General features: G+C 41.4%; 1 protein-coding gene across 3 annotated transcripts in view; it reads right to left on the bottom strand.

The window, feature by feature from the left end:
* Positions 1-22988, bottom strand: part of LRRC56 (leucine rich repeat containing 56) — a 65353-nt gene extending 42365 nt beyond the window's left edge. Inside the window, exons 1-4 of one of the 3 annotated variants that reach the window (XM_056354995.1) lie at positions 22757-22988; positions 21734-21871; positions 10674-10838; positions 770-857 (exon numbers count right to left, since the gene is read on the bottom strand). In XM_056354995.1, the coding sequence (XP_056210970.1) occupies positions 770-857; positions 10674-10838; positions 21734-21778 (298 nt within the window). In that variant the 5' untranslated portion in view covers positions 21779-21871; positions 22757-22988. Of the gene's footprint in view, positions 1-769; positions 858-8192; positions 8244-10673; positions 10839-21733; positions 21872-22756 lie in introns of those variants that run through there. The other 2 variants (XM_056354996.1, XM_056354997.1) reach the window with 2 other exon arrangements.
* Between the last annotated feature and the right edge of the window lie 485 nt (positions 22989-23473).

Here is a 23473-nt window from a genome sequence, read left to right as displayed (position 1 = left end):
CATGCTTCTGGGGACGTGACTCCTTTTGGCACAAAAAATAATACCCCGCAGTAGTTACTCAGCTTCAACATAGCAGAAGATGGGCTTGGTTGCAATGGGAATCCACAGGACAGAAAATGACTGCCAGTACTGGAAAAAAGGAAGGTTTCATATTCTCAGTGTTAACTCTGCTACAGAGGGAATTCCTTTGGAACTTCCTTACTTCCCCAGTGCAGCGATGACACAGAAATGTATCAGAAGCATTAGGGCTGTTTGGCACTCATCAAAAAGACGTATCTATAGGACCTTGCTCCAGCACATCATCTGGCAGAGCTCGATGAGGCAGTACGGGATGCAAAGACAGGCTGCTGGCAGCACGAGCAGCCTGATACCACTAGCAATTTCTCAGCCACAGGGAAATCTTACAGTGGAGAGAAACTGAACTTTGGCTACTATTTTGCTAGAGTAGTGCCATAAACTCTAGAGGACAAGGTAACCAGTAAATGCGGATTCAGGGCCTAGAGGCATGTCATTCAGAAATTTGTTCAAACTAATTGGCCTTAGACAGAAGTGGTGTCACTCATCCCATTGCCATTATTTTCAGTCCTATTTAGACCCTCAGAGAAGAAAACAGAGATCAAGGAGTGAGAGATACCAGGGAGACGATGTTTCAAGAGCTCTTGAGCAGGACGGTACTTTACACTGGCCATTGGTTTCGAAGTCCCCAGTCCTGCTTCAAGACATGACAAAGGAAATTTTGAGAGAGTGAGAAGTTAAAGTGTTTTCTTACCAAAGTTCCCCAAGCTGTTCTCTCTTGTATCTACTCGCATCTCTAGGGCCTTCACTTGCTGCAGATCATCTACCCCTGCCAAAACTTTCTGTAAAGATAAGCAAACATATATGTGTACTCTCATGCAATAAACTAGGTGGCACAGGAGCAAAAACGTGTAGAAAGGCTTTCAACCAGTGCTTTGTCAACATATACTCCAGGTCATAATGGCTAGATGTGTAATAACATTTAAACAAATACAATATTCAAAGATCTTTCTTCCTCATAGATCTGAATTATTCTAGTCTCACATAACTTCTGCATTGCTTAAGGAGTCAGGGCTGAGGGCTACATTCAAGCTGCAGATCAACAACAGACCTACATGGCAATTAGTTTAATGTAAACAGTATGTCCATGCTTTAAGATTTGCCTAAATCTTGTAGTAAACCTCAGCAGATTGGTAATCAAAAAGGCACTAGGCAGTAAAACTCAACAAAACACACTGTTTAGCCTTTTAACCCAGAATCATGAAAAGAAAACATGAGTTTACCTGAAGCAGCCCACTTTTCTGAAAGACATCAACACTAATTATAAGAATTACAGATTCTTTTGAAAAGTTCTATGCAATACAAATAAAAGTCTCCAAAATCTTCCATTGTTTTTGCAAAATCTGAGTAATAGCATCAGCCACTGCATTAAGCAAGGGGGGAGTGTATGTGAATGCAGGATCTTTCCGAATATCCTAAAGTCTATATTGGTACATACACATAGATTTCACCTTGGCAGAGGTAAGCAGGAGGATAAAAACAAGGAGACACTATATACAGAGGAGAAAGGGAAGCTCTAGGACAGCCAGTGAAAACTAGAGCAATGCTGTGAAGTCCTAAGACACCAGGCTGCAATTCCAGAAGCAGCTGAAGCGATCTCACGTTACCGCTGCTCTCATCCCCTATTCCTTCCTGCTATGACCTTGCTCCTCTCTCCCCAGCTTCGCTCATCCAGGCTACACGTCCCACCACCTCCTATGCATCTGCTTTAGGTGCTCAGTGGATCCTTCCATGCACAAATTCAACAAAACAAACCAAGAGGGAACTGTATCCTTTCTTCCTGATGGGTTAGCTGTTCATGGAGGAGTCTGAAACACCCCTTGAGCGATGAGAAATGAGGCTTTTGCGTCACAATAACTGCCTGAAAGAGCTGATACCACGCATAGTGATACAACTATGTATATAATATAAATAATTTTCACCTTTCTGTGCCAAAAGAGTTAGGACATGGGGCTAAAAAAAGTCCACTTCAAAGAAATGGCTTACCCTGGCATCAGTGTCTCCTCCTCAATGATGCAATCAACAGCACGGGTTGGAAGAATTATTGTCACCTGCCTTTTGTCCCTCTATTTAAGCTGAAGGCAGGAAGTCATTCAACAACCTCCACCTACAGGGGACAAGTTTTCTTACTCTTAAAAAGTTACAGCATTCTTCAGTTTGTTTAATAAGGCGAAAATTATTCATTAGAAGGGAATGTGCAAGACCACATCTGTTTATGAGTTTTGGGCAGAAAAAAATAACCAGAAGAACATCCAGTTAATTTTGCAGGGAAAATGGTGGTTGCGACATTCCCGCTCATCATGTAAAATTTGTATTGTGTACAAGTGACTACAACTTCATTTACTCTGATGGTTCCACACCCTCTTACAAACAAAGGTTCCAATGCAAGTCTGAGTTTAACTGAGACAACAGTTTAAAAAGACATGGTTTCCTGAAAAGGCTGAATATCCCTCCTTGAAAAACTGGCTCCCTTTGTAAGGTCTTCACTTGGACTCCTAAGAAACAGAATCATCCAAAATCTTCAACTGCTTTTGAATTGTCTTTAAAACACCATGTTTAAAATTAATTTTTTTTAAACTGATTTTAAGCGTGCTGAACCCAAGAAAGCTTCTAGACTTTCTTGCCTTGCCACTAGCATATGAAAAACAAAGGTCTGAGGTGAAAACTTGGGAGTCCCCAATGGCATCCAGAAATACACTTTCTATCTCCCGATGCAGCCACCACAAAAACAGTTTTGCTCCTGCAAAGAAGGCAAGCTTACAAACTACAGACTGCTTTCTGCCCCCAGTATACACAAGATCCCTCACTGCAAGACAGTTTGCAGTAATCCTTTTCAGCAGATGACACTGTCTGTCATATAGCATGAGGGTACGTGTGAAATGAGAGCTAGCTCATGTCCTGGCATGCAACCATGCACTCTGATAGCTGGACTTGGACACAGGCTTACTGTCATTAAAGGAAGCTTCTTCTGAAAAATATCTGCCCCCTCCCCATCAAAACAGTCCTAAGAGCCTACATCATTAGAAGGCAGACCAGGAAGAAGTCTCAGAATAAGTCATAAGCTTAGGGTCATTCACATGCTTTGTCAGTAGTGTAGCAGAAGGTCCTGGCATCGCAAGGAGCCTCTGCATTTCTCCTTTGCTGTCTGCAAGTTCCCTGCATGCTGTTCGTCCCACTACTGTAACCTAGACAGCCTCCTTTCACAGTTCTGCTCCTTGCTCTCCTCTTTCAAAATCCAAGCATAGGAACTGCACAAAGTTATATTCTCTCCTCATCCAGGGTTCCCTGTTCCTTTTCCTCATACCAGGGATTACCAGTGGGCCTCTTTGCCCTCCTTTTCCTCTTCCAGAGCCACCATTTGTACTTTTTCTCCTGTCTGAAAGATGAGCTGCTTAACACATCCATATTTTGTACTGCAACAGACAGAGCTGTGGCTCCAGTGCTGGGAAGGGTTATTGGCTCCCATCACCAGCTATTTGAAATATAGACAGCTGCCTTGAAGCATGTGCTAACCAGATGCGACAAGACTCCATGTGTTCCCCACTTCCCTGTTCTGCTTTTTCAAGCATCTCTGTGAAAATCACTGTCCTTCCATCTGTTGATGCCAAGGTGATGCTCAGAGAGTTTGGAACCGATTGGCTGTAGGATGCAAAAGCTATCATACTACATGAAGGAAACAAGAAATGCTTTGAGGTTGAGGATATGAGCTCATTTCAAGGCACTAGAAGCAGAGAGACCCCAGGTGTTGACTGCAAACTAGTTAGCAAGCAAAAGGCCAGGGCGGCAGTTCAAGAGAAGGTTACATGGTGAACGGTTCCCGTGAAAGACAGTTAGGACACTCCTACTCCCCAGACACCTTTCTTGGTATATTGGTGCAGCTGGAAGCGTGATGTGTCTTGTTTGACAGCTAAAATTCTGGCACCAGGAACAGAGGAGACTTAGGGAAGGACACAGAAACATTTAAACAAGATAACAGATGTTTAGCAGGATGTCCCTTTCATCTTGCTGTTTAATGTCAAAGCACAGCAGCCTTCATCACAATTTGAAAGGAGGGCTATTTAGGAAGAATTTTGCTGCTATTGGGTAGCAAAAGAAAAAAAAAATCATGGCCAAACACACTTAAGGCATCATCAACTTGGACAGAAATGTCTGGCACCACTTGGGTAGAACTGATGCTAAGGAGTGCTGCATCTCTTTGTTCCTAGGGCCATGCTAGGTCTAGGACAGGCTTCTGCCCTGGTCCAGAGGTGTCCCACTGTGACTCCAGGTAATGAGTGCCTTCCCACAGCTCACAGCACTGCTCTGACAGCCAGGGACAGAACTCCTCTCTGCCTGTGCCCCAGGGAATGCTTACAGCCTTGAAGGTACTGTGCCGTCTAGGGATTTCTTCAGCTATTTACAGCTGCTTAGCCTGAACATAGAGCAGGCAAAACCGAGGATCTGTTCTAGGCAAAGAGTTTGATATATCAGAGTTACTTTACGTGGAAAAGATACCTTGAAAAATCCAACTATAATTTCAGGCTGACTGCTGATGTTCAGAGAGGATTCTGTTTACCACTGCCTAGCAAGGTAGGTATTGGTTAGACAGAGGAGGAGGATGTTTTCTGAAGAATCAAACATCAAAATCTTTCTGGCATATGATGTCAAGAAGGTGGCCGGACAGCTTCATTCTAGGCAGCAAGAGTTATACTCCACCCTAAGTCTGTTTATTTGAAAGGATAAATTTCCATGGTAAATTACTGTACAATCCTTTGAAGAAGAATACATGGTAAGTAAAATAAAGATGGATGAGGTTCATTTTACATTTTTGCACCTCCCCCAAAATAGGAGTAAAACTATTTTCCATGAGATCATGCAGAAGCTATTGGTAAATAATTTGTCCAGTATTTTAAGGAGCAGTTCCATGATAGGTCACAAACTATTCCCATCATGCAAAATGTCTGGCCAACAGCTCACTGGAGAGTGTGCACTGGTTTGGAAAGCTTTTCCCCTGACTGACGAGAAGAGCCAATAAGTATTCTGTAAAACATTGCAAGTGAAAAATACTTCTGTGCTTGCAGAGCTTCCCAACTGGCAGAAGAGTCACCTGGGAATGACGCAAAATCCAGTTCAAGTCCCACTTGCAACTCTCTGTAAATTCCTTAATTGGCAAATAATATCTGTTCAATTAAAGCTGGTGTATACAACTGATTTCTTCTCTCTTTCCTAGATTTTTCACACACTCTTAAGAAAAGTAGATATGTTGCTGAAGAGCATGTTGCGTGCAGCTGTCAGAGAAGCACTTCCAGCTGTGCATTTATTTTGCTGATCCTGGTTAATTTGGCTAAGACAGGAATTCCTGAGTGGTGAGCTTATTTTCTTTTAATACTACACCTGTATGCAAATCCTAGATTCATGTCCATTCATGTGTTCATTGCATTTTGCAAGGATTTTTTTTCAAATTACCAACTCAAGTATAATCTCTCCCTGCACAAAAAAAAAAATAAATATATAAAGCATGACAAAATATTTCTTCCAAGAAGAAAGTTATTAGAACATTAACAAAGTTTTAAGTGATTCTATGTCAAGGGATTTTCAAAGAGAGGGAACATAACTTCCCTGTGGTCCCATGTACAATCTTCCTTTCAAAATGACTAAGTGCTGCAGATGCCCATAATTACAATATTTAGCTGTATTTCACTACTTGCTGCATGAACATACAAACACATTCTTCTCTCAGCTCAGATGAAGAGATTAGCCAGGCGTTCAATCTGTGATAAAGAGACATCTTTCTTGGCTTGCATGAGAAGTGTAGGTGAGGGCAATAATTATGACATTTAAGTGGTGGTGGAAGCGTCAGTAAAGAGGTCTTTATTCCCGTGCCGAAGCCTCCAAGTCACACCGACAGATCTACACAGCCAGCCTAGCCCTGCCACCTCCGGTTCAGCTACCTGCTGACTTGTGCTGGGGATTCACAGTCCTGACACCTTGTTTTAAACCAGTATTAAGGGTCTGATGCTGCAAGTTGCTGGGAGTTTTCCCAACTATTGCAAGCTTCAAAGGGCACGTGGAGCACCAGAAATGACATTGGAGGTTTGCTGATCTCCCAGAAATAGCCTGTATTGTTTCTGTAGGAGCCCAGTTTTAACTGTGGACAAGACAGTAGATATTCTTAGATCAATTTTTGCTTTGAATTTGTTTTACGGATTTACTTTCCCTCACCTAGATATAAAAGAAGCCATACCCCAATATTAATTGTTTTCCTGTCTAGCAATCAGGTGCGTAGTAAGCAGCTACAGCCATTGCTCAGTGTTGTGTCACTGAACGTGCAAAACTCAAGACTGTAATCTGCCATTTGATGTCAGCTAAGCAGCTGTCACTGTATGCAAATGAAAATCTGGGGTTTTTTCATATAAAGGCATGCATATGTGCATGTATGCATATAAATAGAGTTTCCTGATGTGACAATTTGAGTGTAAAACATCAGATGTCTAAGCAGCAAGATGAACACTAATATAACAACTACAAGCCTTCACTGTAGTAAAGGCATTAGTGTTAGGATAACAACATATAAAAGGAAAGCTCCCAAACTAAACGAGGCTTTGTAATTTTTCTTCCCTGTTCACATTATCATGTTTACTGCTATCTGCTATCTTGAGCAATCTGATCTAACTTTGAAACAAGCTGTGCTTTGAGCAGAAGATTGAACTGGAAGACCTCCAGAGCTCCCTTAAAACTTCTTAATTATTATTTTAAAAATTATTATACAATCCTAATTAAGGATTCAGCAAATCCAAAATCAGTCATACTTTCATCTCCTAGACTCCACTTAATTTATCAAGATTTTGCATTTGCTTCCTTGATCTCCAGGGTTTTTTTTTTCAAATCCATTTAGCTTAAAACTGAGAGGAAAACTTTCTGCAAAGGCAAAAAAAGGAAACGATTGAGTCATTTCAGCAAGAATCCAATCTGTTTTTCCAGGACCCTCTAGGATTTTCTTCTCCCCATGAGGATGCGTGCATACCATATGAAATACACCCTAACCTCCTGAGCAACAAAACTAAACACCATTTCCGAACACGTGTTCCTAAGTTTAGAAAACATGATTAATTGGAGCAGGATCAACAAATAGCAAAATAAGAATACTTCCTTTCTTCTCTACAAATCACACACAAACGTGATTAGTTTTGATAATGTGACAATATCTGGAAGATCATTTGACCTTGTAAAATGAGTTCATTCTGAGAAGCTGAATGCTTTTTGTTGGAGTCAGGAAAAGATCCTTTGCAAACGATGGGGAGGGGATGGGGGTTAACAGAACAAAATAAAACTCTGATTCAAGACAAGTGGAGCTCTTAATTTCAGTTCCTTCACACTTAATGAGAAACCTGTGCTACAGCCCTAAAAGTTAAAAATTAATTGTAATTTATTGCCCATTAATAGCCAGATTTGAGAACAAAGGGAGAAAAGGGAATGTGCTCACCCTGGTATTCTGCAACATCAGACAACAACACATAAGCCCAACACAAGTACAGGCAGAACAGGGAGCCCGAAATGTTAACAGGACAGGTACAAATGGAAAAGCAAGAATGCCCATTCATACAGTGTAAAGATCAAACAGTACATCAGAAAATTGACATTGATACTGGATTGACATTGATACTAGAAAGAGAACAACTAATGATACCAACCCTCGCATCAAAGGCTTCTGACCTGTAGCTTGGATGCAGAGTATTCAAATATAAAAGGGCATCACATGAGATCGCAGCAAGAGAGATGGCAGCAAGCAGAAACTACAGAAGATGTGATTAACGTAACAGGGATACAGAGTCACACAGGATTTTAAAGTGAATGTTATGCCAAAACAAGGCCACAGAAGAGCACAAATCCTGTAATGAGTGAGCGTAAGATTTATGTGAGGTGAGGATCCACTATGGAGAGGAACAGAAGAGACAAGGGACCAATGGTTTTGTAGGAGTTGTCTTAGGTGCTACAGGGTCCAAGCAGGCAAAAAGGAAAGGAAGTGGGGCAGGATGGGGAGAAAGAGAATAAAAATCAGTTTAAGCCAAACTTCCCTCTCTTCAGGGGAAAACAACCCAGCAACCGGAAAAAAAAGTGAAGGAATACAAGTATCACACCTTTTAGGGAGTCCTTAATAACGAGGACTGCTAATGGAGACTGCCATCACCCTGGAAAAAGGAGAAAATGAGTGAGATGTGCAGGCAGAGATGCGGCCACAGGCTGCAATTCCAGGCACCCAGCCTTCGCAGGTCCTGCACAGCCAGACCTCCCAGCCCTCAGCCCAAACGGAACTGGCGCAAGGCAGAACACTGCAAAGGCAAGGAGTAAAGATGTGTGTATCTCTGAATGAAAACCTTCCTCAGGAACCTCCACCAGGTGTCCAGAAATCTCCCTACACAACACCGCAGAACTCAGGCCCATGTCCTTATTTGAATGTAAAATAATTTTACTTTAATGAGCATGTATTTTAAAAATATATTAGTTTCCATCTCAGAGCACTTCAGCAAACACAATCAATAACTCCTAAAATATTCACAACTAAAAGACAATCAAGAAGATATTGCAAGTGTATCGATTTAAGCAAACCAAATGGTCTGAAAGGTTGTTTATCAGTGGTATGTGGTTCCTTGAAAAAAAAAAAAAAGCATCTGAAAACTTGCTTCAGATTAAATGTTTGAACAGTGTCTCTATTTTTACATTTGCAGATCCAGAGGAAGTAAATTCATGGAAGCAGCAGTTTCCATTTGATCAACATAAAGGTCAAAGAATAGAAAAATTGGCTATGTTATTAAACCAAGCTATAAACATTACAAATGTTTCCTTAACAATGCCATGTCATTTTTCCTCTGAGCAGGAAGTGCCCCAGCGATGTCAACACAAATGTCGGGTTCTAGGGCCAGGAAATCACTGTGTCCAGAGAAATTAGTAGAAGAGTACGCATCCATTTAAAAGAAACTTTGAAATGGAATTTCTTACAAATATTAATATACACAACCTTAAAGAGGCAAGACTCCATTAAGTTCAAGAGGGTACATAAGAATAATAAAGGGGTTTTACCCATTTTAAAAAATAGCCTAGAGTTGTAGGAGAATTTCACTTCAGATCTGTATTTAAAAGAATATTATAAAATAATGAACTGTAACTTCATGGGAAGTGGGTAACATTGCCTTACATACACCTTCCTGCTCACAGTTTACTGTGAACAAAAAGCAGCAGAGCTTCAGAAAGAGAAGAATTTCATGCCAACGAAAGAACTTCCTAAGGGTTTAATTCAGAGTTTATTGAAGTCAGAGGGCAGCTGTTTTGGTTACTCTAATGGGCTTTGGTTCACGCCCTGAGAAAACAGGCCAATCTGAGAGCTTCCCGTTGGATTTAGACAGGGTGTTATAGGCCACAAACACATTAGACTGGTCAAATTCTATGCCAGATTTTAAAAAAAGACTAAGTTGTCAAAGGTTCACAAGAACCAAAAGAAAGTGAATGGCACAGATTGCAAGATCATGTATTGATTTTTCTCCAGAAAGCTTAAAAAAAACACTCTGCAAAAAGTGATTTTTGCATCTCCAGGTATTTCATAAACACTAAAAGGCATAGCTGCTAAGGGAAGAGTAGTTCTGAGAATAACTTGCTGTCCAATCGACAGTGCACGGTTATAGCTAGGGAGCAGCGTAAACCTGCAGCTGGCACGTGCCCCCGCAGCAGCCAGCGTCCCTGCGGCAGATTACAGACACCGCCACCCCCCCCACACGCGTTGGGGGCATCCCAACCACAGCCTTGGCCTCATCTGTCTTTCACTAATTTCTACCCAGCTCTGCAACACAAAGCTGCAGCTTCTCTCCTGAACTTCTACTTCTGCTCTCAGCTCTCCCCTTCTTTAGCAGGGATAAATGAGGTTATTTTCTCAGCTCCTACATATCCCAAAGGATTTCACCCTTAATTAGTCCTGAGCAAATCCAGCACAATATGTAACCAAGTATTCCTTCACGAATATTTTGTAAAGTGAATTCCTTCACAAAGACTTCAGCATGTTACTCTCTCTCAACGGGCTGCATGGCAAAATAATTTCCTCCAGTCAAAAAGGAACATGGCTTTCAAATGTGCTTTGCAATTTCATATACTTTGATATATATAGAAAGTACTTCTAGCACTGGCAGGATATTTTAATTGGCTTCTTAGCAGGACAGAGGATTTCACTAATTCAGAAAAAAGTTGTTCTTTTAAAGTTACATTTCCAATCTCTAGAACAAGGTTAATGTAAAAAGCTTTTTCTAATGATAAGATTCGAGGTACTTCAGATGGCATTAATGAGATCTGTTTAAATTATAATTATGCTACCTGTACTTTTCTTCCTGCTGCTTCAAGAAACCTAGCAATAAAGACAGCAGCATTCATGCTGGGAATATTTTTTATATGAAACAAGGTGAAAGGAGGACAAACATTTGGTAAATTTCCATAAGACAGAATCTACTTTATGCAGAAGTCTAACTGTCAGATATGCAACAACCTGCAACCATCACAAAGGCACTTGGAAGGTTAAGTTAATACAGCTCTGTATATGCCAGTTTGTCTCTTCATTAAAAAGTTGGATGTCTACTCACCAGTTTCCTGGGGGAAAGGTATTCATCGATAAGTAGCTCTCCGTCATCTTTAATCAGCGGACTGGGATTTAGGTTGCCTCGCCAACTCAAATCAGTCACCCGGACTGCAGCTGAGGCCCGATGAGAAACTTTGCCAAGATTCCACTTCAGGTCCATCTCAATATGCTTTGAACAAAAGGATAACAAGCAGTCTGATTTTTTTCCCCCACCCTGTATTTACTATTTTCCCTTCAGCAAAATCTATTTTGACTCCCATTGCAAGTCAGCAAGCGCCTATGGTGATACAGGTTTCTTTACTCAGAAAAAACCCCAAAGCAATCATGCATCATGTAACATGTAATCTTCCTTTTCTTCACCCTCAAGAGCTATCCTAGTCGCACCGCTCATTCAGCTTTGAGTATAAGCTTTTACACAAACTATTATTTGCAGTTATACAAAAGGCCAGGCATACCACCTATAGCTCTGTACAAAAAAGGTAGTCAAGAACAAACAACTCCGGATACTAGTCCTTTCCAGTCTTCTCACTACTCCACTCACCCTTCTCCACATGGGCTTCCTACCTACCCATCCCCTCTTGAGAAATGTGAACCGTACTCAGCAAAACGCCGCCGAGCTCCAGGCTGCACGTGCCTGCACCAAGACATGTCGCTGCTGCTCTTTGGCGTTTTGAGCTCTGCCTGTAGGCGAGCACGGACAGCAGCAGTCTGTATTTGCTGCCCTAAATTAAACATACCCGCACTGCTACTGACTGCCCTCTGGGTCAGGCAGGCCATGGCTATCGACTTCTAGTTCTGAAGAGTCTTGGAGAAAATAAAATTAAAATACAATTCAAACAAAACTCTGTGTGCTTCAAGTGAGGAATGAAATCCAAAGTTTGAAGATGAAACACTTCAAAAGTGTTCATTCTTTAATCCCCAAAGCTATTCTTTTTACAGAAATATTAATAATTAATTTTGAAATATGAGAATAAGTGTACGTACACCCGTTAAGAGTCAAAAATCAATCGGCTGTACCCGAACCGTACAAGCATTACTATGATTTATACTGCTATTTGCTACTACTTGGCAGCGAGGAAGTATCACAGCTGGAAACATTGCTGTAACAACAAAAGGCTAGACTAGAGAAAAGCCTCCTCACTCTGCTGAAGGGACACCTGCAGTTTTCCTCTGTTCTCCACTGCGAAGCAATACTTATTCTTGGTGCTGGAAAACTAATTAAACAATCAAGCTAATCATAACTGGCTGACAAGGCTTCAGTGGTGGCCAAGACCTGAGAATTACCACCTTCCTTCCTAAGGAAAACACAGGAGTGATTTCAGTTAGGAAACACAGAAGTTGTGACTGCTCAGCTAATCATCTCTACTTGAGAGGACTAACCACTTAGTAGGTGAGAGAGGTTTACACCAAAGAGAATTCTTGCTGTGACGACTTGTGTCCAGTCAAGAGTCTTCATCTCTGCACTAGCAAAAAAAAATTCAAAATACTCAGTAGTCAGAAATATTAGCAGCCCTTATCTGAAGAAGAACAACTTAACAATCCACCAAACCCCTCCCTGCAGGATCTCCTAGCATTAGAAAGACAGGAAGCAAACCCTCACGCTCCTGAGTGCTCCTTCCATGTGTTCATCAGGGGAGAGGCAACCCACAAGGAGCAAGAACTATTCTTCCTAGATCACTACACATACCTGGCAAGCCCTCCTAGAGGAGAAGCTGAACTCTCAAATGTGCTACATCCAAGCCACGGCAATGTTCAATGCGTAAAAAACCATATTCAAATACAAATTCTTCAGAGACACTTCTTTCAATTGTTCTTAACGGCTTATAAAAGAAACACCATGAAGTGAACTGAACAGTGACATTTGCAGCTTCTAACACCTCAGCGTGCCTATAGTTGTATAAGGACAAATTTCCTATTTCTGCTCATTAAGAGGGAAAAGTGATCTCAAAAAAAACCTATTTGTCTTAGTTTTTGAAAGAAAAGAGAGATTTATGAAGTTTATCTTTTTCTTTTCCCAAAGAATTCTAGAATTTCTTAGATTTTTTCCCCCCTCTACTTTCTTTAGAGCAGGTCAGTATGACATAGTGCAGAGTTCCATCAGTTGTCCAAGGAAATTCAGAATCTTATGTGATACAAAGGTCTTCCGGTGTTGTCTATTTTCCTAAGAAACTATTATTTTGGTCAGCAAGTGACTCCAATTAGAATATTTGCCATATAAATGCTGGAATACTTCAACAGTTGCAAAAGATTTGTGTTGGATTGTGTGCAACTGCTTATGGTTCTTTTAATTCAGGTGAGGTTCGTTACTATCCAGAGATAATCCCATATGGAACCAAGTGGAATAATAGTCAGAAATCACTGATGTAACGTGTGGGTGCAAAACATAATGAGTTAACAACAGGTGTGTGTAGATTTGGGCTGTAAAGAGTTAATACTCTTGCATAAAACATATTATTGTTCTCCTTTCTTCAGTCCATCACTATTACATTTCAGAACGTCCTCCAATCTTTGAAATATGTGTTGATACAGCACTTACTTAAGGTTTGACAGAGAGATCAATTTGTGGCTTAATATCTGAAGCAACACTTCCAATCCTATACTTCCCGCTATTGATCTGGTGCTTGTAATTATTGTAACATTGGATTAGTGAGGAGAAAAGTATTTTCATTACAAATTGTCCGGGATCAAATTGAGTTATTGTCAGCAAACAAAACTAATTCTTTTGACATGCCTCTATCACCTCAAAACTTTCTCCAGAGAAGAATCTTCTCCTGAACACAGATCAAAATAACATCCTCAAAATGAGAAACATAGCAAATATATAGAAAACACAGAAAAATCTCAGTGTGCAGGGTGGTGAGGTACCAATCTTACATAAAAATCCATAAACTTCCAATATCTCCAGCACTATGCAAGAGTGAGCAGGGGGCCTGGCAAAACACTCATCCCCCTACAGATACAGGATCTTTTTCATTGCTCTTTTTCATCAGGTCCATCTGATTTTGAGACAGGTAAGATCACTCCAGTAAAGCCACCTCACCCACTCATTTAAAGTGTTAAAAAGCAAGTGAGAAATCTATGGCTCTGTCAGCTGCACAGAACAAGCAGCCGCTGACCCAAACTAGTGTTGGCCTCAAGTGGGACAGTTTACAGGGACTGGAAAGACTTCGTTGTCATTAAAGAGGTCTGAGAAGTCACGAACCTGAAGATTTACTCCACAGAGAAGATGGTCACATTGGCTTTATGTTGGATATATACGCTGAATGGTAAGGCGGATCACGCCTGCAGCACTGTGGAACCAACAAGGACAGAAGCTAACTGCACCCAACAAAAACCTCCAATGAATTCAATGGCAGAGCAAAAGAATAACTGTAAAGTAGATGAAAGTGTCAGGGAAAGTGAAAATGGCTGAAAAAACTGGGGTCTTGTCCTGCATATGAACATTAAGAATAAAAGAAATCAATGAATTGGTTTTTGCAGGATTTGCATCGTAGGTCTTGACTTGGCAGGCTCTGTATGTGGATAACTAGAGGCAGATAATCAGTAAGTGCAGGAGAAATCAATGATGAGAGCAGTGAGATGGAAGATCTTGAATTCTACAAACAGTTAATCTGCTGACCTTCCCCACTGCTGCCATGCTCCTTCCCAAAGCAAGCGTGATGATGGTAAGCTATTCAATTCACTGATATGTTGTGCAAGTTCATTAAAAACTGCATGACATTTTCAACATATATAAAGTAATAAAGCTAATAAAGATCTTTATTAAAATGAAATGGTCCTTGGAACAACATGCGATTTGAAATCCCTGCAGAATACTGTAATTTGCTAGAATGAAATTGGCAGAGAATAGTTATTTGATATTCTTAGGGTCTGACAAACTGGTAAAACTCCAAGATTTTATTTTCCTGCTATGAGATTTATCAAAGAGTCAATGACAGGATCGTGTATTCTTCATTAAATATATGTTAATATGCCTTTCAATACAGCAATTGCCAGAAATGCTTGACTCCATATTACTTTTGGCTTCTTAAGTCTGGGAAAGATCCTCTGAATTGTGTGACTAGGCATGATAATTTCTAATGCAGCCTTCAAGACACTGCCTAAAGAGCTTGTCCAAGCAATTTGGCTTTTTTCATTTTTAAATGGTAACCTACCAACAGTAATCAACCCAGATTTACTCTAGGAAAGACATATACCTCTATATATTAACATGCCATACAAAAATGAAGGTCTAGTCCCTTAAGCCAGCTTCTCAGCCAGCATCCTCTCGTGCTCTGTGGCTACCCATGGCTTCAAAACGCTCCCCAGGACAGGGAGGAGTGCCATTTCAGGTAGGGTACCGCAATTCGTATACCCTTATCTTTATGCCACCAACCTAAAAATAGTCTAGAAAAAAACATCTGAGAATCATTGTGCTATCTATCCCTTCATGACAGGAAGCTTGCACTGCAGACTTTCATTTCTCTTGCCCTGCACAATGTAGTTTTTATTTGTTTAATCTAGAATCACAAATCATAGTAGTGCCCACACTGTTACCACTGACACAGAACGAAAACAAAGAATTCTGTGTTTGCTAAGGATTTGACAAAAGGTTTGGTTTGTAAGTCCCAAGGGAACTATGAGTGCCCTTTTAAGTGTAATTTTGTGCAAGTGCACTACAGATAACCTCTTCTGGAAAATAACTGTTTGGGCAGCTGGAAATTGCTATGATGTCATCATAAAACTACTGTTACAATAATCCAACCCTAATGGCTGAAACAGTTCCTGCTACATTTATGCAATATAAAGCACCCTGTAACATATCAGTCTATTTTAGCAGGTGCAACTTCTAAAAAGTTGAAAAAAAACCCCATCTGACCTGATATTAATGTGAATTGCTCTTCTTTATATATAACTAAATCATCTTGGTTTAATCTTCTGGGTTTGTTAAGCAGAAGGAGGTAGTGACTACTTCAGTAATGCTACTTTAACATTAAGGAATCACGTAAAGACTATAAAGACCATTCATAAATATTCCACTTGTGTGCCCCACTAAAGAAAAAAGCTTTTATGAGAACATTGAAATATCAAGATCTCAATATCCCACTTATTGTAATTAAAAATCCACTGACTTCAAGACATTGAACAACTCCAGCGCTTACAAAGATGGTTTTGTTTAACTGTTCAGCCAGTTTGAGGGCTTGGTTCAAGCACCCACATTTGCACATAAAGCAAGTGCACTGGTTTGCCTCATTGTTTACCTTCCTTATTTATGGTTTTACAGACTGTAAGGGTGCCCGACAGTCCTTTGGTATTACGTGTAAATCCTGCTCTACAGCTGCCATGACCATGGTAGGTAAGCCTCGGGTTCTATGTCCCACACAGTCCTCGGGGAAAGTTTTTGGGTGCTTCATGGACTTTTTGTATTAACCCCATGCACAGAGTGGTGTTCAAACTGCCATCATCCAAAGCAGCAGCGATCCCAGAGAAGAAAACACATGCTACAAACTCAGAGTAGGTTTGAGCCAACACCCTTGAGATAAAAGGTGTTTCATATTCTTAAAAACATGGCAGTTAAAAAAAAAAAGGGCAATGCATTTAAATGCCACCATTTCTCTTTCATATATCTACAAATCGTATGTACTAAAAAAGCAAGATATATAATACTTTCCCAGATCCTGCTGAGGATGTTGTAAGGTGATGAGAAATTTATCATCGTGTGTGCTAGAAATGCCTCTAAATTAAATCATTCTGGAGTTAGCTTGTCAAATGTTGTCCTCATAGCAGGATAAAAAGCAGATCACTCTCTATTATACGTGCTATTACATGTCAAAGAAACAATAAATCGAAGTCCAATCAACCGCTTTTGTTTTTTAGAGTCCTGTGGTGGGAGGGGATCAGTGGCATTCTCTGTCTGGCTACAAACACTTATTGATACTCCCTGCAACGCGAGTCTACAGACAGTGGCTATGAATGAGTGTGGATTATCTCAGTCCTTAGGTGACACTGCAAGATGCTACAGACTGATTTTTTTTTTTTTTTTTTAATATAGGTGAACTTCCTGCTGCAAGGAAACTTCTCAAAAGACTCTGCTGCTGTTTGTCCCCACTCCTCCCCACAACCAGCCTAAGAAAAGCTAAACAGGGGTTAGGATGTAGAGGTAAGTGGTGAACAACAGGGGTTATGGAAAAACAGAGTTGCAAGGTGCCCACGACTTCATGGCCAGAAGGTTGCCAAATGATCTTATGATCATTTCAGTTAGCGGAGGAGGTAAAAGTCTCTTACTATTTTAACTTCAGCAAGGTAGCCAGGGATCAGGAAGCTGCATTTGGCACTTCAAGGTCATAGGTTTTTATACAACAGTGTCCAGATGTGAAATAAGTGAGAAACAAGGCTGCTCTATTTAAAATCCTCTTGTCCTTAGGTCGGGGTCCTGAAATGGATAGCTAACGCCAAGGTACACGGGAACCAGCATATCTGCGCTTATCACACACACAGATCCTGCCTTAAATGTAGATGTCACTGGACCAGAAAATTGGGGAATATAATTAGTTTAGGCAATTCTAACATTACAGTTTCAGTTTTGTTAAAATAAAAAGTATGCAAATATAATGTTATTATTTCCAACTATTCCCAAGGTACGGATATTAATCTAAATCACAGCATCAGCTTAATGAAGTCTTTTGTCAAGAAAAACTTAATGTCCTTCTTTTTTGGCTTTACCTACAATATCCTATTGTTATTTCAGAAGACAGACTGTACAGGTGAGTGCATCCTGCCAGGCTGAATTAAGATTTGATCTCATATTTAATACTCCACAAGTTATCTTAATATCTACTGGATATTCTGTTAATCTTCAAAGGACAATAGCCCAAACTATTTCTTCTAAAACATCATCTAGGTCATTCACTTACCTACCTTGCATTCAAAAGGTCCAATTTAGCAATTACTTAAATTGCAGATGCTGTTACTGGACATACTGAGGAAGGACATAAACAAAGCAAGGCTTTGCACAGTCAGTATCTTTTTAAGATCAACAGTTAGGAAAACAAGACAAGTTTTAGGGCACACAAACCCCTCTTCATGTCATGGGCACTCATCATTCATGCTCTCCAAGCTCAAAGAGGAAATTAACTCAGCACCATAGTTCCAGGTCCCAATCTTGAAAAGACTCGTTCACATGAACAACTTTGCGCAGCTTGAGTAGAGGGATGACCCAAGCACAAAGTTCATCACCTGGCTAACCCAAGATAAAAGCATCTGCCAGTATCATTTTAAGTATTAACAAAAGCATTCCCACCAGCCTCCCCCAAATGTGTATTCTTTCCTCAAAACATCTCTGCAAGAGGTGGTCTACAACCAGCTTGAACACCTCTCTGCTCTTCACAAGCCATGTTACATAAAGTCCCATAGGTCAAGGCTCACACTGAAGTGAAAGTTGCCCAAGCTGTTTCTTAAGCTTCCGATTTGACTGAGAAGACTTGAAAATACGAATCCCAGCATACTACTTCCGAGCTGCTGAAGCTGGGCTGAAGAAAGGCAGCCCAAGTGCCCAAGACCAGCACTGCACATCCTACAACCACTCTGTATGCAAGTCTGAGTGTGTTAAAAGAAAAGTTACCTTCAGGAAGCTCTCCACTTATGATATATATTGAACATCTGGAACAATAAATGATACTGTCTCAGCACATAGCTTGCAAAATTATATATATTTATAAAGTAAGCAGCAGCACGATGAAATTATATTTTAGGGGGAGTAAAAAAAAGAAAAAAAATCATCAAGATTTGAGTGACTCAGGGCTAATTCATCACCCAAGCAATAATATCCCTGAGTTATTGCTGCTGGGTGCCCCCTTTGGACATATTCTGTTATCAGCGTACAGGTACTTTCTTACTGAATAAAATAATTTTTCAACTGATTTGCATAGATTATACCATACTCCAGTGGTGGCCACACCGAACAGAAGATTAATCTCAAACTTTTTGTAAGTGATGAGAGCCAAATAATAAGTTAATGTCCCATGTGGGCTCCAAGTTTCACCCACTTTTAATTATATACAAGGCAGTGTCAATTGTTGCAAAGATGGGACAATACAAAAAAAGCTCCCCCTCTCACTGCAAACTTAGTTTTGCTTTAGTGTCGCACTAATTATCCTTTCCCATTGCATATAAAACTTTCTCACCCTGCACAAATACTGCTTTTAACATAGCCTTGCCGCTTTTATCTGGGGTTTGAGACAAGGTGCTTTCACATCATTGACACCCTCTACCTCGTTATAAAGAAGCTGGATAAGTCACCTGTATACTGGTCTCTCTCCAGCATCTTCCCCAAAGTCTCCTGCATGCCAAAAGGTCTTGCAGGCTCTCTCCATTCATTAGGGCAATAATAGCACAGCGCAGCTCAGTTTTCTGAGGCACAAAAAGATGCAGTGTGTCCCTGCACAGGTGAGCACAGTCTCAGATCAAGCTTGTAACAGCGCTGCTCATTCAGTCTATTCTAGCCCATGGACTCAGGGCTAAGTGACAGCCCAAAGCTGCAGAGAAGAAAAATTCCACATTTTTAGTCTTCAAAGCATTTTGTAGTATCCACCATATAGAAGCATTTCCAGATTCCAGCTAAGAAAAGGACAATAAAAACAGTCTTTTTTTTTTTCCAGCTACTGATGCATTGCAGTTATGAGCCCTTTGAAATCCAGACTTCTGTGCAGGCTGAAAATGCATCATATATGGCATTCCTGAATTTCAAAGTGCTCTGTTGTCCCTAAACAATTTTCAGTCGTTTTATTAGGTAATTAAGCTGATTGAAGCAAGAGATTCCATGGCCCGCAAAACCATTTGAAGAGGCATTTTCAAGGCTGGGATGTTTCCGATTTCCAATGTGTTGCTCACATGGGATACATTGAATAGTAAGAGATGACTTCTAGCTGAACTCACAGGAAAATACTGAACAGTGGAAGATGGCACGGGAGCTTATTTAGTAACACACACTCCCAAAATTTTAGCAAGGGCAGAAAACTGACAGTGAAAAGGACTTTGCAAAATCAATTTAGTCTGCTAATGAGGTTGCACTAAAACTGTCCTGCTGGGTCAAGACAGATGCGCAGCTATCTACTGTAGTCAGAAACAGATGCTTAAGAAACAGTACCAGAAGCAGAGGTAGTCCAAAGCGATCCTTCCCTACATACTGTTTTAATTTCCGGCAGTCAGCTGCTTAGTAACTTCCCGAGCCAAAAGGTGCGTTGCGTTCAACAGCTGGGGAGATGTATAGGGAAGTAATTATTTGTCAGGTGTCGTGACATGACAAATAGTCATCCAACGACAAAAGAAGCCCCAGGAATTTTATCAGGAAGCAGTTTTTAAAGATGAGAAAGTGTATTTTCGCATCGTATTTGTTTAAATTGTGGAAGACACAAACATAGGTTGTTGTGGAAGCTAAAGTTATAAATGAGGTCAAAAGCACTTAGAATTATGGAAGACTCATCCATATGTCCATGCCATTCATTAATCTATAGCTTTCTTTTCAATCATCTCCTTTTTCATCTCTTCTAGCTGAAAAGCCTCATTTATTTTGTCTGTTTTCTATTTCTCGTCTTTGTCATATTTCACAGGAACGATCTGAAGTTCTGCCATTTACCATCCAGGATGATCAGAACTGCACATAAAATTCAAGATACGGCCACAGAGCCGGTACATGAATTTAATCTGTTTTCAGTTCCTCTTTTAACAGGTTTTAACACTGTCTCTTTTCACTAGCTGCAAGATGATATTTTCAGAGAACTATTGCAGTAGATTAATGCTATAGTAGCCCAAGTAGCCACAATTTACTTAAAGTCCGTCATTTTATATACATTTCACTTCCCCGCACCCCCACCCCCCCATCACTTTGAACTTGGGTGGATACTCTATTGAAATAAAACAAAAACATACCCAAACACTACCTGTGCTAGCAGTAACAAAAAAAAACCCCACAAAACAAAACATAAAACCCAACCAACCGAGAGAAACCGAGAGGTAGTATTAGAACTCTAAAAAATTAACTCAAGATGCAAAAAATATAAAAGAAACAGCCAACGTTACGGGATACTTAAAATATTGCTTCCTGATGTCAGATGCTATAATCACAGGAATGAATACTTTCTGAAATCTTATTTTTTTAAATATTAGATAATGCTTCTTTGAACTGGCCAGGGTCCACAATCTTTTCTTTTTAACACAGTTACATTAGCCTTGATTACATCTGCCATGGCAAAGCTGGTCTTCTGATTTGTATTACAAGTACTTGTGGCCTTACTGATATAAAAAAGGTTTTATTCCCAACTGTCTTCCAAGCCAACACAGGAATCTACAGAAGGTATAAAAACACGAAGCATTTTCCTAGCAAATTAAAATTATACAGACATACCTAAAATAATTTCTGTGAAAAGTTCATGAATTTTCCGATTTAAAAAATAACCTCTTCATAATTCCTCCTGAATAAATATTAAGCCACTCCCATTACTGACAAATGTAGCAATCCCAGATTTATGGTCTATTACAAAATGTTACTATTGTGCAAGCATCAAATTTTATACTACTTCAAACTTAGAGAATATATGTGTTTTTTTTAACTACATCCCCTAAGGAGCTTCAGCTAGATGAGCACATGCATCCTCATAAATAATAATATCACTCCAGCCCAGTGCTAAACTCACATCTGGTCTCACATTGAATCCAAATCCTGCTTTTATATCTCTTCCACCGACAGCAGCATATGATTAAACTAACAAATTAAACTGTCCATAGGTAGATGTACCCACACATCAATCTCTTGAGAGGTCAGATCTACAGGAGCATAGTAATTCTCAATGTTAATGCCAAGAGAGAGAACTCAAAGACCAGAAAATAAAATCCTAGCACATCACCACCCCCAAAACCTGTTAATTACAGCAACTCTGAGATCTGACATGCCCAAACACTTAAATTTAAAACCAAGTTCTTCTAGGTAAATTCAAAAATAACACAAAGCAGAGAAATAAAATCAAATTGGAGAAGAAAAAAAGAAGTTCTGAACATTTTCAGTCATTTGTACATTTGAAATTATTTTACCTTTTCTTCCAATGCCACTACTGTTCTGTGTCTTTCGTTTCCCATTCCTCTGCTACAGGGATTTTCATTTACTAATCACAGCGTTCATCTCTGTTTAGTTGCTCATAGTGCAATTCCTTATGACTGCTCCGTATCCTGCTAAAACAACAGTTAAGAACACAATCTTCAAGAGAAATCAAACCAAGCCCCAAACAAACGCAGACTCTGAGCATTCCGCAATTGATAATGAAAGAGTACTTTATCCACTGTAGCAGCAGAAGTCCACGTTCAATTGGTCTTTAAAGTGTAACAGGACACAAGGTGGTACAGCCTTGAAGAGCTTAATGAAAGTGTAACTGAAAACAGTTTCCCAAGAGGATCATGAGAAGGTGAAGGATTTGATACAGAAGAATCTACATATTTGTAAAAAAAAAAATAGTTATTTAATAAACAATTATTTACTCAAAGAACAGTGATTTCCTTGGCTGAACCTGTTAGAGAAAACCCCTCCCCCAGGCTAGCACGGGGTAAAAGGCTGAAGTCAACATTTAATACACTTTTACTGGATTACTCATCAGAAAATTTTGCCTCGTGAAAGCAGTCAGAATAGAAAATAACAGGTAAGCAGGGACGTTTATGTCAGGAAACAATGACTGTAAAAGATGGGTGCAGAGCCAGGAGAGCACAGGCCTCACAGACAAAGGGAGAGCCTAAGATAACCAATTAGCTAATTACTGTCTGCTAAAAACTATGGGCGAGTACCACGAGCCTCCAGCTGGTAGTGGGTTCACCCCCAGACCACAGAGGGGCTGGAAGCAGGGTGGGGACTGTAGCCGAGCCCTTCCCCTGGGAAGCCAAGGCCACCGGGGCCCCCCAGCCTGGCCTCAGCAAGTCACTCCTGTCACCGCAGCAGCTGAGGGGCCACCACAGCAGAGCCACACGCCCCGGTAGAACACCTTGGGCTGCTCCCACAGCTTGCAAGCGCCCAGGAACACGCAGTCAGAGCTCTACCAAAGCATAACCCAAACACGCTGTTAAACCTACCAGATGCACTGTCAACACCGACACAAACAGGGGCCTTCAGGCACTTCCCACCTCCGCGCAGGGCAGTGGTATGAGTCTGGGGGCCTTCAGGGCCTGAGCGGCACCGGGCAGGCAGGATGTGCCGCGGAGGCCTTTCTTAGGGGCCCTTAAGCAGGCGTGTGGAAACACGGGATGGGGCAGGGGAAACCACCCCTCCGGCCCGCCGCACGCACCGAGCCACCCCCGGACCCCCTCCCCCGCCCTCCCCTCTCGCCCGCGTACGAGAAGCGGGGCCCGGCCAGAGGGCTGGGCCTGGGCCTGGGGCCGGGGCTGCGCGGCCACCGCCGGTCGCCCAGCAACCGCCGCCGCTTGAGGCCTCAGCACCTGACCAGGCCCCCGAGGCCACGCCCCCGCGGCCCGAGGCCACGCCCCCGCGGCCCCCACAGCTCAGTGCGGCGCCCCGCTGCCTGGGGCGAATGGAGGGCGGGGCGTCTGCCGAGGCAGGAGGGGATCCCGGCGGGAGGGAGCAGAGGGGGGTGCTTGTGGGGGGAGGAGGGGAAACGCTGGAGCAGAGCGGGGGAGGGCAGAGGTGGGCACAGCACTAGGGATGGGGCAGGAGAGGCAGCAGGACCCCTGCGGGGCGTGGGTCGCAGGGGACCACATGGCTGAAGGTGCTGGGGTGTGGTAGGAGGGAGGTGGGGGCACCTCTGTTCCCAGCAGCACGTGAAGAATGTTCGC

This window comes from Falco biarmicus, chromosome 10 (assembly GCF_023638135.1).
Source record: "Falco biarmicus isolate bFalBia1 chromosome 10, bFalBia1.pri, whole genome shotgun sequence".
NCBI classification, from domain to species: Eukaryota; Metazoa; Chordata; class Aves; order Falconiformes; family Falconidae; genus Falco; species Falco biarmicus.
Note: the sequence above shows the minus strand (reverse complement) of the source record. Positions and strands in the feature narration are given on the sequence as shown.